Source organism: Vanessa tameamea, chromosome 11, assembly GCF_037043105.1.
Source record: "Vanessa tameamea isolate UH-Manoa-2023 chromosome 11, ilVanTame1 primary haplotype, whole genome shotgun sequence".
In the NCBI taxonomy this organism is placed as follows: domain Eukaryota; kingdom Metazoa; phylum Arthropoda; class Insecta; order Lepidoptera; family Nymphalidae; genus Vanessa; species Vanessa tameamea.
The window spans coordinates 9,261,683-9,283,313 of NC_087319.1; the positions used below are offsets into that span (position 1 = coordinate 9,261,683).

Consider the following 21,631-nt stretch of genomic DNA (forward strand, 5'->3'; position numbering starts at 1 on the left):
ACTTATAGATGGATTTTTATATATGGTTCTTTTAGTTACTGCTTTTCTTATAAGGAATATAACGGCCTAATTTATATGGCGTAGCTTGAAAATTACACATCAAATAATTCTTTAATTTTTAGTATAAGGACGATCCTTCAAAGTTCACCCTCTAGCTCCAGAAGTACCACCGAAATTTTATACACAAAGCTGAGTTAAGTGCTTGGCCTTTCCAAATTGCTAATGAAGAATGGTTTCAATGATTATGATGTTAATGTCATACTACATAGGTATATTTCAAATCCTGATCTGTCCACCTACATGTTTCATATATTTAAGTACTGCCCACTTCTAAGCTCGGCGCTGCTACTTAATTTTTTTTTAACTAAAACGCGACGCGGGTCTCAAATGATGGTCTTAGGATCTGCAGCCTGTAATTAGCTTAAAAGGCTGCTACGCAAACGATTACAGATTTTAAGTAGTCTAGATACAACAATCCGTTAATCCGAACGCGTCTAAAGGAGCCAAACGCCTACTCACTGGCTGTGCATGAAACATCTTCGTATCAAATAAAGCTCCTCTAATACTTTCAACAAGAATAGAATCTTTATTTGATTACGTTTTATGTTGTTTCGATTGCTTTGATTTATAAAATGTATTTTAATTGCAAATGTTTCTGGCTTCGTTAGTTTTTGCAGGTCTTTTATAAAGTAACCGGAGCTGATATTTTCTGACAACGATCATAGGTAAAACATGGTTTAATCTTGACAATATTATTTAGTCCAATGTGGCTGCGAATATTTTATAAAAATCTCGTTTTTAAACATGACTTGAGATTTGGAAACCTATAGGTAATTTAACATACAATTGATTCGATATTAAATAAGAAAAAATAAATTACGATTAATTCATTATTTAAAAATGTTGTTACACTATGATTGATAATGATGAGATACTCTTGCCGAATGGAATGTTAACTTGCTTCGCATTTTAAAATTATAAGACGTCTACCTATATTTTAATGTTTTTATGAAAAAATATTTCAATTAAATTGTGTAATGGAACCCGCATGATTTTATATTACAAGTTTTGTACTTCGGGTAGGTAATTGAATCACTCAAATGAACTCAAATGTGAGCAATGTGACCAGGTAAATTTTTGCTCTAATATTCATTTGTATATAAGTTTTAACTTCAAATTAATTGCTACAGGTAAAATAATAAGATATTCTATATATAATTGTACATATATCACAATGCCTCGTGGTTTTGCTCGCGTTATAGTGGTTGGTCGTCAGGCGGTAGGTAGAGATAAAGTAGCCTATTTCTTTCCTCGAGGTTCAAGCTTGCTTCATACCAAATTCTATCAAATTCGATTTCGAACTGGCCGTGAAAGCGTAACAGACAGACAGAGTTACTTTCGTATTAAAAATATTAGTATAGATATTTATACGCACTATAAAATAATACTTTATACAAAAAAGCTAAACTTGAATACCACGCTAAGCTAGAACTTAATTACTTTTCCACCCTGGATTACATTCCATTTATCATAAAACCCATTTGGAATAGGTGAATATAAAAAAGTAATAAGTGATTTCATATCACACTCATGTATACATCTACACATCCATACAAGATAAACAGTCATGTGTACATACCCGAGTATTGTGAATACGTGTAAATACAATGTATTAACATTTGTTTTTTTTTTTCTTATATTGTACTTAACTATACTTGTATATATCAGAATTATTTCTTTTTATATGTTGAGATTTTTGTCAAAATAAATAGAGATCTTTAAACAAATAGAATAAAGTAAAATTGTTGAAAATATGTTATTACAATATATATAAGAAACATTGTCTAAAGATAAAAATTTGTTACCTATTAGGATATAGATTACATGATATTGAAATTATAATGATATAAATTTGATCGGCTTATATGTACCAATCTAAAGCTATTTTCGGTGTGTAATCAACAATAGTACTTAATTATATTAGAGTAATGACATAATAATACATTTATCTTAGTAACAAAATTGTAAAAAATTCACCATTTAGATCATGGGTGGCCAACCTTTTCAAGAGACGTGTCGAATTTCTGATATAACATTTCGTTTACTTTATCAATCAACAGTGCTAAAGCTCTGACCACATTGCTACTTCCTAGTCGGCAAAATTGTGATCCAATCTTTGCGTGGAGTAAAAACAAGAAGTATTAATTCGAGGAAAACAAAATATCGTCTTGATTCAAATATATACATGACACATTTTAACATTAGTTTGACATGATCATAGACGAAATTTTAAAGACATTTTGTACCTTTAATGTTGCATGATGCAAAAGTATCAAGTTTTTTGGTAAATTATCATTTATCGTCATTTTAATTCCATTTTGCGAGTCACCCACGATTTAGATACTACGGCTTACCTATATCTAATTACTTGTTACATGAATCTTAGTACCTTCCTCTATGGCTAATTATTAATTTTATTATAAATATTTTGCATCCTCACTTTCAAACATTTAGGGGGAACATTAAATAAGTTACCTTTTTGTTTCCCCATACTAAAATCTTCCGTAAAAACACAACCGACAGAATGTCTTTATATTTATGTATATTAATTACGAATTAAATATATAAGTCGAATATTAAAACATATCTTAAAAACTGTCTCAATGAGATGTTAGGATACAAAAACAACTGATATTTACAACCGGTTCGACCTAGTTTTGGATAAGTGCTTTAATAAGTTTTAGATCACCTTTACTTACCGGTTAACGATTCATTTAATTGAATTTTATTGCATCATCTATATTCCTCATATAAACTAAATCCACTAACTAACTTTATTGTTACTAAATGATGATAGTAAGTTTAGCTTTTTTTTGCAGAAGACCACATGATCAATTGAGTGGTGTGGTTCCTTTAGTAACGGACAATTGGTACAATTACATTGACTCATTCGCCCTTAATATAGTAATACATATAACCGAATTTTGGAGTTTATGGTAGAAAAATTTATTAGTAAGTAAATCTCCGGGTTTTATCAAAAAGTACCTAACATCAAAATTCTTAACTTCCTATTATAACATAACTTCCACTGACTTCTATATAGTATAGGTATTTCGAGAACTGTTATACTTATATAAAGACAATAAAACTTCAAGAAAACAAATGACCAACAAGCGTTGTACTGTACAAGTATGCATCTACATTTTGCACGTCTGCACGTTCATTTGTTTCTAACATTTGGTCAATGACCTTAAGCGTGATACAGACATCCTGGTAATGATTATGAAATATTATGATGTAGCCGGTCCTTTCAAAAATGTAGACCAATAGTGATTGAAATTGATAAAAGTAGATTATATTTTAAGCTCACAGATATAATATTGTAATTGTGTCTCAATATGATTAAATTAAAAAAAACTCAGCACTTAATATTTTAGTGTTAAATCAATAAAAATAAAATAATTACTATAAAATGATTTTATTGTATTTACACCAAGAAACTAAAATAATAATAATTTAAAAGTCTTTGCTAAGTAATTTGCGTCAAAGACTGCACTATCAGGTCGAAGTTGCGAAGATGCTTATGTTAAACTCCCGTGCTATATAAAGTACGTGCCTAAAGCTGTTGAGTTTTTAAATTTTACTCTCATTTGGCCAGTGTATATTCCGTGATTTTTATCTTAACCATTTATTTAAACATAATTTTTTTTAAGCTTAGACTACCGTAACAAAAAAGGATATTAAATGTCGCCGTGTTAAACTTATTCTTAATACAAATAATTTATTTAAATTTAGCTTAAGATAATTATCTAGAAAGGTACCAAAAGTACAATTCACAACAATAAATTGCCTGAGGATATTTATTAATAACTTTGATACAAAGTACTGGTAATGTCTAAAAGTCAAGGTTTTTGTCAGTTACTTTTACAAAAACAAATTAAATTTAATTATTTACTTATGAGAAAGTATAATAAAAGTAAATATAGAGTAAATGTCTCGCGACTGGGCTGCTTTTCTTTTGGGATGGTATAGAGCTTATGGCGCCACGATGCTCCAATGGGAATTTCTGGACACACGTCATGTAGATGAATCCATCCTATCCATGCAGCCTCCTCTATTATTATTCACCGTCGAGCATGAGATGAATTATACGTACCAACAAATTTCAGCTTTCTCGACTTAAGTTATACCTAATATAAATATTACACTGGCGAGGAATGTAATTAATGATAAATTCACAATAAGTTATATTAATATAAACTTGCACGATATTGTGAAATTTATTCTAAAGAGGAGCTGGGATTATTTTCTCATTATTAATGTAAAACATTGTAGACAGGTGTATACAATATAAATTATTCAAAGACCATGTTCACGATAGTTAATTCACAACATTCACTAACCACTTTTACGGGAGAATAATTAATTTTAAATATTAAGTAGTTAAATATATGGACATTGAAATATCTAAGTTTTTCATATATATTTTTGGTTTAATTGGGTATATTCAATTAACATTGAATTAACTAAAACAATATTATAATAACAATGATTACAAATTTATAAACCTTTACGTAAAGTTTTCATGCGTTAACATAAAGTTTTGTGACAATTTTAAAGCAAATGATATATGCGAGTAGAATGCTTGAGTGTTGAATTTTTCGTTTGTTTTTGCGTAACTACGTTAAATTTATGTAAAGATACGAAATCAAATTAATCAAAACGTAATGAAAAAACTCATTTACCTTTATATATTTTTTAATATTTTAACATTATATTTACTGCTAACATTTTATTAATAATGCTCGCATATTTAATTTCTTTAATAGGATAAATCTCGTTTACTGTGAAACAGAGTACACGAAACATTAGTAAATTTATATTTTAATAAACTTTTATTCAATGGAATTAAACTAATACAGAATGATAGTGACGTAATGTACGTTGCGTGTGGGAGTATAGAAAAAATACACGGTATTTCTGCAAAACACAAAGTCGAGACAAAAAATACATTTAATATGAAAAAAAAAAAACAATTATAATTAATTCAACGCATAAAATCACACAACAAAAAAGGAACCGAAAATTTTCAAGATAGAAGACTTATTTACTAAACACACAAATAGCTGTTATAACGTTTCTATTATATGTCATAAAAAATAAAAATAAAATTATTTTTTAGCAATACGTAAGACCAAGGCTGCTTTGCCTTATGCCAAGTTAGCGTTGTACAAACGGAACACAATTAAAATCGAAAGGCTATCACTGAGTCACCGCCCTAGCTTATGTTAGCGAGTCAGAACTTGTTTACCTTGGCAATGAAAGTGAATTGGATTATATGAAGCAAACTTTGTATAAAAACCAGAGCACTCCTCAAGAAATTATTCAGTTGCCAGCATAACCAGAATAAACATGTACGCTAAGGTGTGTTAACATTTTGGTTATTATAAATATAATTAATTTATAAATTATATTTTTCAATTTTTTTTATATTAATCGTATATAATCTAATTATTTTAATATATTTCAGTTGATCGTCGCTCTTTGCGCCTTAGGCGTCGCCCACGGCAGTGGCCTCTTGGCGGCCGCTCCAGTAGCGTACAGCAGCCACGCTATCGCGGCTCCCGCTATTGTCACCAAGACCATCAGCCCCGCTGTCTCTTCGGTGTCTTCCTACTCGACCCACACAGCACACGCTGCACCTATCGCCACCTACGCTGCCGCCCCTGCCATCGCTACCAGCTACGCTGCCGCACCAGCCATCGCTACATCCTACGCCGCCGCCCCGGCTATCGCCACATCCTACGCCGCTCCCGTAGTGACCAAGACCATCTCGCCAGCCACTACTTCCTACTCTTCTTACTCGACCCAAACCGCTCACGGTTCTCCCGTCGCGACCTATGCCGCTCCCGCCGTCGCCGTACACTCCGCCCCCGCTGTGGCCGTAGCTGCCGCTCCCGCCGTGGCCGTGTCCCGCACCATTGCCCCCGCTGTGTCTTCCTACTCTTCTTACTCCACCCAGACCGCTCATGGAGCTAGAGCATACGCCGCTCCCGCATATGCATCATACGCTGCTGGTCCCGCGTATGCCTCATACGCCGCTGCTCCCGCGTATGCCTCATACGCCGCTGCTCCCGCGTATGCCTCATACGCCGCTGCTCCCGCGTACGCCTCATACACCGCTGGACCCGCGTATGCCTCTTACGCCGCACCCGCGTACTCCTCTTACAAGACCTATGCTGCTCCCGCCTACTCCGCGTACGCTGCACCTGCCTACTCCACCTACGCTGCGGCTGCACCCGTCCTCAGATCAGCTGTGTCGTACTCTGCTGCACCCGCCGTGTCTCACATTGCCTACAAAGCTCACGGTGCCAACTATGCCTGGTGAACTGAATCAATTGTTGTACCTGTAAATATGTAATTAACGAATAAAATTACTTGCAAATGAGAATTTTTCTTTTTATTAAAATTATTGAAAAGTACATTCCATACCACACGCATATTAATATAAAAGTATTTACCAATTACGAAAAAATACAAATCGATTACTTAAAAATATTCTACATTCCATCAAAGTAGGTATTTTAGGTAAAATTACTAAAATCGAAAGAAATCAATCATAAAACACCTATAACTTAATAACATCCAATTTTATTGACCGTTGTATTGGACCTGTTTAAGTATACATAACATATAACTTAGTAGGTATTTACTATGTTTTGAAAACTTATAAATTATAAAAAAAAACAAATAATTTCCTAACACCAAAAGTTATTTAATACTAAAATTTATACAAAAACACGACGCGATGTTCAGAAATAATATTGACTTTTCGAAATACAATAAACAAGTTTAATACAAACGTCAGTACGTATTGAACACTCAAGTGTACAAAGGACCTTATTAAGGCACTCTAATAGACAACTTGGCTATTATATCAAACGATTACAATATAAATTACCGACACTAATATTATAAAGAGGTAAAATTTGTTTGTTTATAGTTAAGGGTGTAATTACTGAAACTGATAAGCTAATTTAAAAATAAATCACTGGTAGAAAGCTGCATTATTCTTGAGTATTATAAGGTATAAATTATGTTTATATAATATCGTTTTCTTTATTAGTAAATTGCACTCGTGCGAAGCTGGAAGGGTAGTTACTATTTAAATAGTAAGAGAGATAAAACATATTAGGTACTAATTCGAAAAAAAGAGAACCTAAGAAATAATTCTTTTTTTTGGTAATGTTATGTTTATCGCTATAATTAATGTTGTTTTTTTTTTCGATAGGTGTCAATAATAGTTATAAAAAAGAACTTATTATAGAAAAAATGATCACACAAATGTATATTGTGTATAACTGTGTTCTGCTCCACTGGTTATGAGTTAAATATAAAAACCTTTATAGATAAGTTTTCTTTTATATTTAAAATTCCAGCTAATGGAAATTAATAAGTATACGGTTATTTTTTCTCCGTTTTATTTGCCACACAGTATTAGTTAATTACGAAATAAATTACATATTAATATTTCTTAAAGAATATATTTTAACTTTCGAATTCGGACAATTATATTGAAATATTACAGAAACTTATGTAACTTATACGTCTTCATGCGATATCAATTTTATTAAAATATTTTTTTAAATATCGTTCTTAAACATATCTTCGTTTGTATAATTAATTATTACACAAAATATTTAATAATGTTCAAATTTTTATGGACCAATAAAGGGTAGATAATTAATTCTTCATTTGCAAATAAAAAATATTTATTGAAGTTTGATCCAATTTTCTGTCTATGTTATATGTTTCAAAACTGGAGTTCTTATCGTCTTCAAATTTCTATGCGATTCATTTCTAGGAAATAGGTATACTCGTTATAAATTAAAGTAGGTATCGTCCTGACCGATTTCGAAGACGGCGGCCAAAAGTGTGTGTGTTGCAGTCTCAACATCCCCACTCTCAAATCCGATGGGACGTCAATCCGACACGACCGGAAGGAGTTCAGGCGTAGGACCAACGGCTTTACTTGTTTCCGGGCTGTTACTGAGAATTTTCAATCAGAAAAGCCCAATAACTTTTTATCGGGCCAAGTTGGGGTTTGAACCCAGAGGCTCTGGATTTGTGGCCTTATATTATTTACAATACGGATGTAGTAACATTTTGGATCTTGTAATTGGCATATTTTCAGTTTGAAGTAAGTTGCATAATTGTTTGTTTGCCTTTCTACCTAATTATAACCGAAAACAAACCCCTTGTTGTTTAAGTATATACCATAAAAGCTTACGTATATCATATTTAAATTTGAAATTAAGTTTAAAAAAAATTATGCCTTGTACGAATCGCACCGTCGGATTTTATCTTATTTAAAAAAACTTTAAATATATTCATAAAAGAGGAGAAAATTATTCGCCTATAAGTGTGACAAAATATACTTCATGAGATTATAATTAAAACTAAATGAATAAATATTTTATGAGAATGTGTTTTATAATCATTCAAATAAAATACACTTATTAAATATAGGTTACACTGAATTAAATAAAAACATGCAACCTGTGAAGTAAATTAAGCAATGAGCTCTGCTACGTCATTGCTTGCCCTTTCATTTTCATTTTGGAGAAACAAACGTAAAAATGTCCGTTCACTACACGTACATATACCATTTTTAAAGACTGTCCATGGAATCTATTCGTAGTTATGATTTTGGTGACTACCAGTTCCATTCTTCTCAACGGATATACTTCATCGTTAAATACTTAAATGCTGACAAACAAGATAACTCTATATTTCCGCATACTTATAATAAGCCTTCATCACGAGCGACACCTATTTTATTTTTGAATGATCGCGACTTCCTAATATGACCACCGAGGTGTTTAAAAAAATGTTTTGATTATTCCCAAGTTCTTCGTTGCAGGAAAATATTCCACGATATTTTCCTTAAGCAGATTGGTTAGTGGATACATATATGTATTCAAAATAAATTCTAATATAGATATACATTTCATTATATTGCCATTCGTTTCATCTAAAAATAATAATAGATTCTTAAAGCTGTTGTTAATACAGATTTTGAGATTTAACTGAATTTTTATTGGATATTTTTTTATTTACCCTCGTATGAATGATTTATACCTACATATACCTAACCTAACGAACATGAGTAATTTTTTTTTCTTATAAGTACGACAAAGTTTATCTGATATGGAGTGGTTGTCGCATTAAGAACAAAAGGAAATAATATTTCTCTAACATTGTAAATATTTATATTACTAATAACTGTCTTCTAATTAATCACATGACATACGAGTACATGATCTAATAACCGTACGCTCGACTGTCACATTAACTGGAAGTGTTAAACACTGCAGGCACGCATTTATATTACATTAGTTGTCGCCCGCTGCTTTGCTCGCGTTTTATAAAAAACGTAAATGTCCTTCATACCCAATTTCATCTAATACGGTTCATTGGTTAAGCCGTTAAAGAGCAAGAAACAGTCAGACAGACAGAGTTATTTTCGCATTTACGATATTAGTATATTAACAGGTATTTATTATCTTAGAGGTAACTTTTATTTTATAAAAAATATTTCGTGAGTACAATATTAAATAAGGTGAAAGTTGTTTTTTTACGTGTAAAATGTCAATTTAGTTTATTAAAGAATTAATAAATTACCTGATCAATTAAATTAATCGTAACAGTTACTATTTGTAATTTCGTCAAATTTCAATATTTTTAAACGTTGCGTTATTTATCGAGGAATACCTACCTTTTCCGGGTCTTACCTGTTCATTATATTAACAAGTGAGATAACTTACAATATTGTAAACAGTTTTAAGACGAGACCAGAGAAAATTTTCAGACCTAACGTAAAATTACAATCTAAAAAAAAATATTTCTTCGGTAAGGATGAAGAAGATATTTAAAGTTTATATTTTTTAATATCAACTATCAAAATCAAAATAAGTATCACTTATCGTCATGTCACTGTGTTGAATTAAAGCTACAGAATCAGATAGTAGATTCTACCGAAAATAACCGGACAGGAACTCTTTTACACCATGTTAATTACAGAGTATGTCATATAAACAAAAAAGGCTAATCGAAAGCCAATCACTGAATCGTGCCATATATGCACTTACCCAACGTTTGTAGATCACCTTGGCAATGAAAGTAAGGCGAAATGATATTACGGGCGAAATTTTTAGTATAAAAACCAGAGCGATCTGCACAGTAATTATTCAACAAGCATATTCATAAACATAAACATGTTCGCCAAGGTGTGTCTCCTTTAATTTATTATTATTTGCTATATTGGGTATTTTTAATATTTATTTTTTTATAGTGATTGTAATAACAAAATATTAAAAGTACATTTTAATATTTTGGATCTGGGGTGGTCCAGTGGAAAAAGCATGTGGATTTTCTTGAATCGGCAAGCACCGCAATGTTTTCATGTATAAGTAAATGGAACATTGGTGGTTATAATTCATCTTCTAGTGGTCAGTGTAGAAAAATATAATTAGGAGATCTTAAAATATCGGATGATATACTGTTTCCTGTCTATCCACCGACTCACATTGAAGTAGTGTATTGGAATTCATTCTTCCTTAAGAGGAGAGAAGAATTTTGTCCAGCAGGGACACTTACAGCATATTTATTTTTAATGTAATGTTTTTTTAAAAAATCAACTTTGTTTTGTTATTTCAGTTGATAGTCGCACTTTGCATTATGGGCGTCGCCCACGGCAGTGGCCTTCTGGCGGCCGCTCCAGTAGCGTACAGCAGCCACGCTATCGCGGCTCCCGCTATTGTCACCAAGACCATCAGCCCCGCTGTCTCTTCGGTGTCTTCCTACTCGACCCACACAGCACACGCTGCACCTATCGCCACCTACGCTGCCGCCCCTGCCATCGCTACCAGCTACGCTGCCGCACCAGCCATCGCTACATCCTACGCCGCCGCCCCGGCTATCGCCACATCCTACGCCGCTCCCGTAGTGACCAAGACCATCTCGCCAGCCACTACTTCCTACTCTTCTTACTCGACCCAAACCGCTCACGGTTCTCCCGTCGCGACCTATGCCGCTCCCGCCGTCGCCGTACACTCCGCCCCCGCTGTGGCCGTAGCTGCCGCTCCCGCCGTGGCCGTGTCCCGCACCATTGCCCCCGCTGTGTCTTCCTACTCTTCTTACTCCACCCAGACCGCTCATGGAGCTAGAGCATACGCCGCTCCCGCATATGCATCATACGCTGCTGGGCCCGCGTATGCCTCATACGCCGCTGCTCCCGCGTATACCTCATACGCTGCTGGTCCCGCGTATGCTTCATACGCCGCTGCTCCTGCGTTTGCCTCATACTCCGCTGGACCCGCATACACTTCTTATACCAAGACCTACTCTGCCCCAGCAGTTGCCTCTTACACTAAGGCATACGCCGCTCCTGCAATCACATCATACGCTAGGACCTACGCCGCACCAGCCCTCGCCTCATACTCAGGAAACTATGCTGCTCCTGCTTACGCCACTTACGCTGCAGCTGCCCCAGTCTTGAAATCCTCCGTGTCATACTCTGCTGCTCCCGCAGTTTCTCACATCTCCTACAGCGCTCATGGAGCTAACTACGCTTGGTGAACTAAGATTTAGTTATCGTTGTATAAAGAAATGGAAATGAAAAAAAAACAATAAAGAGTTGCGAAAGTCCTTTACTTCTTTAATTTAATACACACTTCTTTTCCTTATCATACAAAACTGACCGTAAAAGTATGATATCAGAATAGTACAATACAGCCTTTTTAATATTTCATAAGACAAAGCTCGGCTGCAAGACATCCAATTTGGCTTTTATGAGTGCCTTGTACCCAAGCGTAAGCATAATTTATGGTAATACACTCGTATATTAAAGTAGTCAATATACTCGCCGTAACTACATTTTAATATTACTTTTTTTTTTAATATTTTGTAGTATTGGGACATCAACGCTTATGATATATTAAAATATTCAATATTTATAGACAACAAGAAGTATTTATATGAAAAAGTGATGATCGATTTTATTATTATTATTAACTATTATTAAATGTTGGATAACTAAATACCTAGTTATTTAATAAAACTACTGACAATACTATTCAGTGATCAGCATAATTTAGTGTTGAGAATGTTTAGTCTGGTGATCAAATCACAGAAATATTTTAAAACCATTTCTCCAATAAACAGCCACAAAATTCTAATAAGTGACACGTTTTCAAATAAAAATTTACTGAGAGAACTTTAGGTGTTCTAAGAAAATAATATCGAGATGATTGCGGATTCAAATCGAGGCAAGCACCACTGAATTTTCGGTTAAATATTTTCTTTTAAATTGTCTCATTCTCGGCGGTGAAGGAAAAGATCTTGAGGAAGCTTGTACGCGTAGGAAGAATATCTGCCACATGTGTAGTCATCAACCAACATTCTCCAGCGTAGTTGACTAAGCTCCAAAACTGTTTCCTCAAAATAGTAGTATATTTACAGGCTTTTAGTCATTTATTTTAATAAAATAATGTAGTAAGCCAATAATCTACAATTATATTTTCAAATAATTTTTGATAAAATGGCTGGTAGTTTTAAAATAAGTGCCAAAAAATGATTAATTTAACAATTGGACCAATAATGACCTAGTAGTTGTTAAATTACTTATATTAAGCGAATTTACTCGAATTAATTATAAAATTATTTAGTGTCGAGTAGATCTGTGATATAACAACTGTATAATACAACTTCATTTTCAAGAATCATTAAACTTACAAATTATTAACACATTTATAGTAATTGTGAGTCCTTACTAACAATTATAATAATGAATTACGTGTTCATAATTTCCGTAAATGTTGCAAAGCTGGACAAAGGCCACTTTTCCTTTTAAACGTTCACAGTGTATTCCATCATCCTGCTCTATATGGATTGGCGGGCCAATATATTTAATAATTACGTAATTTCCTTTTACGAACGTTTACCTTCATCGCCAAGAACGACATGGACAGTGAATATAGCACTGAGAAAGCTTATGGAATCTTATTAAATATAAATAAACTCTTGGTTATGATACACTACCCTATATTCATCTATATATTGGGGTAATTTGGCCCAATACGCAAATATTGTCTCTACATTTCGACTCTGTAGACATACTGGCAGTTCTTATTGTCGAGGTTGTTGTTTGTTGTTGATTATCACTTTTTCACAGATTATAAATCAAAGTCATTAATATTTCAGGTTGGACTTAGTTAAACCATTCATAATAGATTGGCCTTTTAGTCATTGTAATAAGAGGAAATACTAAGCGACCGAATGATGGAACAAAAAGTATAACTCTTTTGGCGGATATAATTACTTTTACTTTTAATGTATCCTGCACTGATCAATCTCCTATCTAGTCTTTGAGATCGGATGCCGTGGACAAAATTCGGTTTACTTTGCTTTGTGCAGGCCCGTCTGGGTAGGTAACACCCACTCATCAGATATTCTGCCGCCAAACAGCATTACTCTGTATTGTTGTGTTCCGGCTTGGAGTTTGACTCAGCCAGTGTAACTACAGGCACAAGGGACATAACATCTTAGTTCCCAAGGTTGGTGGCGCATTGGCGATGTAAGGAATGGTTAATATTTTTTACAGCGCCATTGTCTATGGGCGGTGATGACCACTTAACCTATACCATAAAAAGAAAAGAACAGAAAAGGCTAGGAGGACATTCTCCTTATATATTATTCATAAAATATATTTTGTTATTACCTAGATGATACTTCTGATGCATTTCGATTATTTCATCTTTCAAGAAGACTGATTATTATCCTTAACACAGTTTATAGAATTAGCCTAGCAAGGATATCCAGTACCTGGTATATATTTCGTTTGATGACTAATTATACACTAAGACCACAATATATACATATATTGTCTTAAATAAACCAAGTAACTGTTTATTTGTGGTATAAATATTATATATTTTATATACATAAGAGGATAAAAGCTATGAAAAGTTAACTCAGTGAATCAATGTCTATTCCATTTATGAATTACATGGTATTCTTGATTCTGTCTGTATATTATACAATTTAAACATCATACAAAACTTTAGTTTACAAAAGATAGATAGATAGATAAATATATAATAGATATAGATAGATAATATTTTTTTTATGAGCATTATAATTTTGTATTCATTTGCTTGTGACTGTTCACGTTTTAAAATGCAAATAGTATCAATTGCAACTGCTTTTTTCAAGCTGTCTAAACAAGCTTGTATTGTTTTACAATATAAACTTATTCGTATAAATATATATAATATAATTAGCTTAAATATCACGGACACCATACTATATAGTTTTATCTTAGTGCACACTCTTGGTTTATATTCTTTCATTCAAATAGTTCAGCAATGCCCTAATTAAATTGGCTTGAACGTGTTTCTTATCGAATGTTAAGCGTTTTTTAAAGCTAATATTCGATTTAATAATTCTAATTTCAAAATAATCAACGTTTGTTAATGCTAACTATGTTTCGTTACTAAGTAATCTGTGATAGTGCATTTGTTCATATTTGGTACAAATGTATGTGTGAGCTGAGACCCGAGTGTATGCATTATGTATTAAAACATAAAATTGCTTTTGAAATGATGCAATTGCAATTTAAAATTTCATATCAACTGGGTCGTAGACTTGCAAGGTAAAAGGTTTTTGGACAGCTCTTAATTCATGCACCTACATCACGAATTATATTTATTTATTGTTTATTTTATTAATATATGTAAGTAATAAAGATCAGAATTAATATTCTGAACATTATTTGTACACAACTTTGCATTACACCATAATATATCATTAAATTAAGTTTTATATCGAACTCGCGATTTGAAAAAGTTAATACTATTGGCTGAAAGTTAAAGGCTTAATTACCAACTTGGTAATTAATTATTACATAACGTGGACATACGAGTATGAATGTTGCCATCAATTATATTGATTAGCTTAATTACTTCCTCAGTTTGTTAGGTATATATTACTCGTAATTGGATTATTTATTTGAATATCTTCAAAAAAATAATTATTGGTATAAAATGATGTGTCTTATAATTGATAAAGGGTGTCCATGTAATCTTGGGAGACGACAAATATTATACATTTACAAAAATATATATATTGGTACATACATACATAATATAAACAAGGCGATCTTAAATATTTAAGATATTTTCAAATAAAATTGGTTGTTTATTTGTTATTCCAAAAGTTTACAAATAAAAACAATTATATTACGAGGAAAAATTATTTTCCATTGAATAAAATGCAAATACAGAAAAGTTTTATTCAAGCGATATTTTTTCTTTTGTTTGTTAAGAAAGTGGCGCAGCACAGCTTGAACACATTAAAAGTAACATTTTATATGTTGAATCAAGTAACCAAAACGTAAGATTAAGTTTTTCGCTCTACAAAGTTTAAACCGACGTAAGTCCCAGGTGGTTATTTACATAACACACAATAGCCCTCTAATCTTATTTTGATAACGAGTACTTAGTTTAAATACAAATTACTTTTGAAAATGTTGTTGTAGAACATCTGCTATATACATATAATATTACGGTCGAATTCAAATAATAGTCATTCGAATTTCATTGATTTTGTCACGAATTAGGAAATCACACTATTTCGTTACAGTGAATTAATTTCTAGTACACATACTTTTAGGCGGTCTGGGTGTAGTTTCGCCCTGACATTGTTAAAGTTGGACAGGAGCTTAGGTTAGTAATTGCTTATGTATCTAACTGAAATAATCCTTGTTGCAAGACTAGAAAATATGTTTTGCAATATCAAAGGACCCAGCTTCGTATTGCATTAAGCTTCTGTAAGAATTAGGTACCAGTTTGTTCAGTGCAGTATAAAAGTGAATGCATGTGCTTTTGACGTTACTCTGTAAACATTATCTACTACCCTAACATGTATTCTAAGGTACGAATATTGTTTAAATTATCAAAAAGATATTTCGTTTTTATATTATTTATAATCCATAAGTAGTAAATAAACTTAAAAAGTTGTTTATAATGTGTTTTTCATACATTTTTATTGATTTATTTTCAGGTCATTATCTTCCTCTGTGCCGCGGGCATTGCTTCCGCTGGTAACCTACTGCATGCGGCACCCGTGGCATACAGCGCACCCGCCACTTCTGTTTCTTACTCTACAACCACTACATCTCACGCGGCGCCAGTAGCAGCTTACGCGGCGGCTCCGGTTGCCACATATGCCGCTGCTCCCGTCGCTGCGTATGCTGCCGCACCTGTAGCCACATATGCGGCGGCCCCTGTTGCGTCATACGCTGCACCAGTTGTCACCAAGGCAGTTGCTGCACCTATCGCTGCATACGCTGCTCCCGCTGCCTCGGTCTCCTACCAATCGGTGTCCACTCAAACTAGCCCTGTAGCATACGCTGCCGCTGCACCTGTTATTACGAAGTCCTATGCTACTCCTCTCGTAAGGTCGTATGCCGCTCCCGTTCTTACTAGGACATACGCCGCCGCTGCTCCCGTAATAACTCGCTACGCCGCTGCTCCTGTTGTGACCAGAACTTATTCGGTGCCAGCTATCTCAAGTTACGCTCCCGTGGCGCGCTCCTATGCTCCTTCTTTATCATACGCCTCACTGGCTACTCACGCAGCACCAGTAGCCACATATGCTGCTGCTCCTTCCATCTCATACGCCGCTGCTGCTCCTTCCATCTCATACGCCGCTGCTGCTCCTGCCATTTCATATGCCGCTGCGGCCCCTGCTATCTCATATGCCGCTGCGGCCCCTGCTATCTCATATGCCGCTGCACCTGCTGCTTCTTACGGTTACGGAGGCGGCCACGGATGGTAAATTACCGAATAAGCAAAGTTTTTGTAAATATATACCAACTATTATATGTATACCTAATTAAATATAAAAATGTTGATTAATTATTAATAATGTTATGGGCAACCATTTTAAAATTAAATAAACAAAAATTAATTTCATACAAACATATGTTTTATTTGTCCTTTTCACAAAAGCGTATACACTATACACAATGATTCTTTTAAAGTTAGTTTTGTTCTGTTAAAATAGTAGTCATTGAATATAAACATCAACACGTCGAAGATGTCTTATGTCTATAATTTGAGAAAAATAAAACATCAATTATCTCAGTAGATCTATATATATATTAATACGTGAAGTAAAACTTTGTACCACTTTTCACCAAAATTACGAGGACGGAGGAGTATGAAAAACATAGTTGAAATTTACATGGAAAAGAAGTATAGAAAGCTAATATTTTTATATTCATTATACATACATTAAATTAATAGGAAAATACACACACACGTTTAACACACTCACACGTATTAAATGAAACACTTATAGCCGTCCTGCAAATGACACGTCATGTTAAAAAATCAATGTTGCCTCTTTTGACAAATAGTTTTTTTTTTAAAACAATGACAAGGTCGCCCCTTGAGTTTCATTTCCTATCATTAGAATCAATGATCGACCACAATATGAATAAATACATTTAAAACATCACTTGGTTTCATAAGATTTTCCACTCATCAATCTTTCAATCATATTTAATTCAATTCATTTATACTTCAATAGTATATCTTCAATTCACAACCTATTAAAATTATAATATTAGGTTATATATATGTATATAATAATATAATATAATAAATATTCAGCTATAAATAATTATATAAAATAATTTCCGCCTGTGTTCATCTACCCATCTTGGCTCAATATTTTTGACAAGACTATATCTAACCTTACATGTATCGTGTGGGTTAAATATTGTAACTTTAATTAAAAACAAGTTCCATGCAACCGTTTGATAACTGAGGCTAAGAATTGAACAATGAAATTTGTTAAGCAACAGTATCGTCGCAGAAATCTCGATAAATGTTTTGTCCTTTGGTGTTATTATGATCGACGTAAATAGTTTGATATGGATGCATGTTTATTTATTTCTATCATGGCGGCATCACAGTTGCAATTTCAGGGTTAAAATTGGACTGTGCTATGATGAAATATACCGACCCACAGAACAAATTACAATAATGGTGAAATGTCTTTAAAATAATAAGCCAATCATTATACTTATGTATATACATATATATTATATAATGTTGCAGGATTTCCGTCACACTTTATACACTATAAAATTGTTTTTAATTTCAAATCTTAACAACTTATCAGTATGAGAGCCGAGATGGCCCAGTGGTTAGAACGCGTGAATCTTAACCGATGATTTCGGGTTCAAACCCAGGCAGGCACTACTGAATTTTCATGTGCTTAATTTGTGTTTATAATTCATCTTGTGCTCGGCGGTGAAGGAAAACATCGTGAGGAAACCTGCGTGTGTCTAATTTCAACGAAATTCTGCCGCATGTGTATTCCACCAACCCGCATTGGAGCAGCGTGGTGGATGCTCAAACCTTCTCTTCAAATGGAGAGGAGACCTTACCCCAGCAGTGGGACATTTACAGGCTGTTAATGTATTGTTACTAACGATGTCACAGGAACAATAAATAACAAAAATGCTTTTAAAACTGCAAAGTGATGGGAGTTATTTTTAAAATTATAGTACGTACGTACGTTATGATATTTCTTATTCTATGTCATCCTTATTTATAAACTAGCGACCCGACCCGGCTTCGCACGGGTGTAATTTATTTATAAAGTTAATTAGAAGTGTGCTTATCATTGACTTGTATATGTGTAATATATGCTAAAGGCTCTTACAAAAAGAAAATATCAAGTTGGTATATTCATTTTGACAACGTTTATTTATGTATTAATTTATATAAGTATTATGTCATAAATGACAAATATGAAGAATATTAAAACCGGTTTGAGTCGTTATATAAGTGAAATATAGATCAAAATTTTATTGTAACAATCTATTATCCCACCATCAGTATCGCAGCGAACGACTTGTTCGGTAGTTACATCATTTGAAATTGGTATTTTGTCTAAAGTGTGTATTGTGCATGTATTTTGTTGAACATGGGCCGAACTGACATCTTTTTGATTCGATTTGAATGTATGAAATATTATTGGACTTTATTATGAGATAATTTTGATGTAATTATTGATATTCGTTTGAAATAATTGTAATAATAATTGCATGTCATATTGCATGACAAATCATGCATAATATGTATTATGATTATATAGTGTGAAACATAAACTAACATATACATACATATGAATAAGAATTAGTAATGAGTTGAAGACATTGGTATATATAAAAATACATAACTATTATTTTTGTACCTTAGAATATTGCGGAGTTTTCTCAAAGGATTTTTTTAAGACTTAAAATTTACTGGTACATTTTTTTACTGTTTTTTTTTAAGGATTTTTAAAGGATATAATTTTATACAATACATATATTGTTGGGTTTTCAAATTCATCATCATGTCAAGAAGTTAATTGTTTGTTAGTCCGTAATGGACTTTCAGGTTGGAATTATAAATTTAATTCAATTATTGGTGAAATTATATTACGAAGTAAAAAATGTAGAAAAAGCTTAATAATGTTAACAGTTTTTGCTATATTTAAAAATATATATGTTTGTAAAGTAAACAAATATGTTATTTAATATAATAAATGAAACGTTACTAAAAGGGCAATATGTTAAGCATTCTAATTTATTCATGAAGTGGCAAAAGGACAAATATTTGAAGATATATTTTATGCATCTTAATGCGTCTTAGTGTATGTGACATGTATTTACTTGTATTATAAACTATGAAGATACAAAAAAAAATTGTGCTTTTAATATTTTTATTGACTTTTTATAACATTTATTTACATTTCAATATAATAAAATATTCAATATAATATAATATAATATATAAATAATAAAATATTCTATATATGTATTAACAATTGTTTTATTTACCAGCCGTAGCTAGCTCCTAAGCCGGTGTAGGTGACGTGAGACACAGCTGGGGCGGCAGAGTATGAGATGGCAGACTTAAGTACGGGAGCGGTAGCGTAAGTGGAAATGGCAGGAGCAGCAGCAGCATAGGTAGTGTATGCTGGGGCTGCGTAAGTCTTGGCCACAATGGGGCTAGCAGCATAGGTCACAGGCGAAACGTGATTTGCGATCGAAGAGTACGACAAAGCTGGAGCGGCTAAGGTCTTGGTTACAATTGGCTGCGCAGCATACGTTACGGGACCGGTATGGGCCAATGAGGAGTAAGAAACAGCTGGTGAAGCTGCATAGGTGGCGTAGGGGCTCGCTGCGTATGCAACAGGAGCAGAGTGGGACAGTGAAGAGTAAGAAACTGCTGGTGAAATTGCCTTAGCAACTACTGGAGCGGCAGAATAGGTAGCGATGGCAGGTGCGGAGTGTGCTGCGTAAGTAGCAACTGGGCTACCATGGGACGTCGATTGTGAAGAGTAGGACACAGATGAAACGGGAGCGCTGTAAGCGAGGGGTGCGGCGTGAAGAAGGTTGCCAGCAGATGCGATGCCAGCGGCGCACAAGAAGACGATCACCTGGTAAAATAGATTGCACACGTCACTAAAAATATTACTGTCTAGTAATAAAATAATTAAAACTTTTTATTAATTTAAATCACGAAATAAAATGAGAACAAACAACGCTTTAGCACATTTTGATATTAAAAAAAAATTGTACCTTGGAGTACATGTTTGATTGTTCCGTTGTTACGTTGGAATGATATTCGAAACATTGGCAGATGCTTTTATATGGTTGTAAGGAACTGGTATTGACATTTGCGATGTGCTCAATACACGGCTCGTCGCCGCGGGCACTGTTGTTTCAATGTCAAGGCTCGTCTCTACCGAAAATATTCATTCAGCTTGTATCGGACTCGTACTCGACTTTCGTAACTCGTAATAACAAGAACGAATTGCATTTACTTTTACTTTTAAAAATGATGTCATGTATATCTTTTTTTTACAAGACTTATTAATGAGATGGGTTCACAATTATGGTAGCCTAATTCTGGACCTTATTTAATTCGTAACATAACTAGATGCCACATGAATATTAAATATTTTAATCTAGCTACCCGTCCCGTCTTCGTACCGATGACATAAGAAATTACTCTCAATTTCAGCGCTATCTCAATCAAACACAATTAGGAGGAGTTCTGTGACATACACATGTTATGAATTATAATATACTAGCCACCAGCCCCGGCTTCGCACGGGTGCAATACTGATACTAAATATACTATAAAATGTCATTATATACAAAGTTCATAGCTTTTTGTTATTAGAAAATACAAACCGCTGTGTCCCTGCATTTTAAATCGGTAATATCTTCGAAAATATTTATTTAAATTACATGCTGTAAAGGGCATTATTGATCTATATCAAATGCACAATGTATTTAAGGTAATACTCAATTTGATAAGGATTAATGCTGTATTGCTTATAATCGCTTCTAAAATAAGCTATTGTTTATCTTAAAAAGTAAAGGATAAAATATGGTTATTATGGGTTATCCCTGAGAGATAGACATGTCCATGTATTATACATATAAATCTTCCTCTCGAAGCATCCTATCTATTAAAAAAAACCGCATCAAAATCCG

The 21,631-nt window shown here is 33.4% G+C and overlaps 3 protein-coding genes across 3 annotated transcripts; 2 read left to right on the plus strand and 1 right to left on the minus strand.

Moving 5' to 3' along the window:
* Positions 1-5,331: 5,331 nt before the first annotated feature.
* LOC135193499 (cuticle protein 16.5-like) lies at positions 5,332-6,451 on the plus strand. The gene is made up of 2 exons (XM_064216218.1): positions 5,332-5,424; positions 5,531-6,451. Exons 1-2 carry the CDS (start codon positions 5,413-5,415, stop codon positions 6,386-6,388), a joined length of 870 nt encoding a protein of 289 aa, XP_064072288.1. The 5' UTR covers positions 5,332-5,412; the 3' UTR covers positions 6,389-6,451.
* A 3,803-nt stretch (positions 6,452-10,254) lies between these two features.
* On the plus strand, positions 10,255-17,042 carry LOC113402536 (ice-structuring glycoprotein-like). Its single transcript, XM_064216325.1, has 4 exons — positions 10,255-10,289; positions 10,720-11,636; positions 13,477-13,486; positions 16,123-17,042. Exons 1-4 carry the CDS (start codon positions 10,278-10,280, stop codon positions 16,897-16,899), a joined length of 1,716 nt encoding a protein of 571 aa, XP_064072395.1. The 5' UTR covers positions 10,255-10,277; the 3' UTR covers positions 16,900-17,042.
* A 2,872-nt stretch (positions 17,043-19,914) lies between these two features.
* LOC113402578 (pupal cuticle protein C1B-like) lies at positions 19,915-20,743 on the minus strand. The gene is made up of 2 exons (XM_026642870.2): positions 20,708-20,743; positions 19,915-20,565 (listed from the first exon to the last, which is right to left on the minus strand). The coding sequence occupies exons 1-2, from the start codon at positions 20,717-20,719 to the stop codon at positions 19,960-19,962; spliced, it is 618 nt and encodes a 205-aa protein (XP_026498655.1). The 5' UTR covers positions 20,720-20,743; the 3' UTR covers positions 19,915-19,959.
* Between the last annotated feature and the right edge of the window lie 888 nt (positions 20,744-21,631).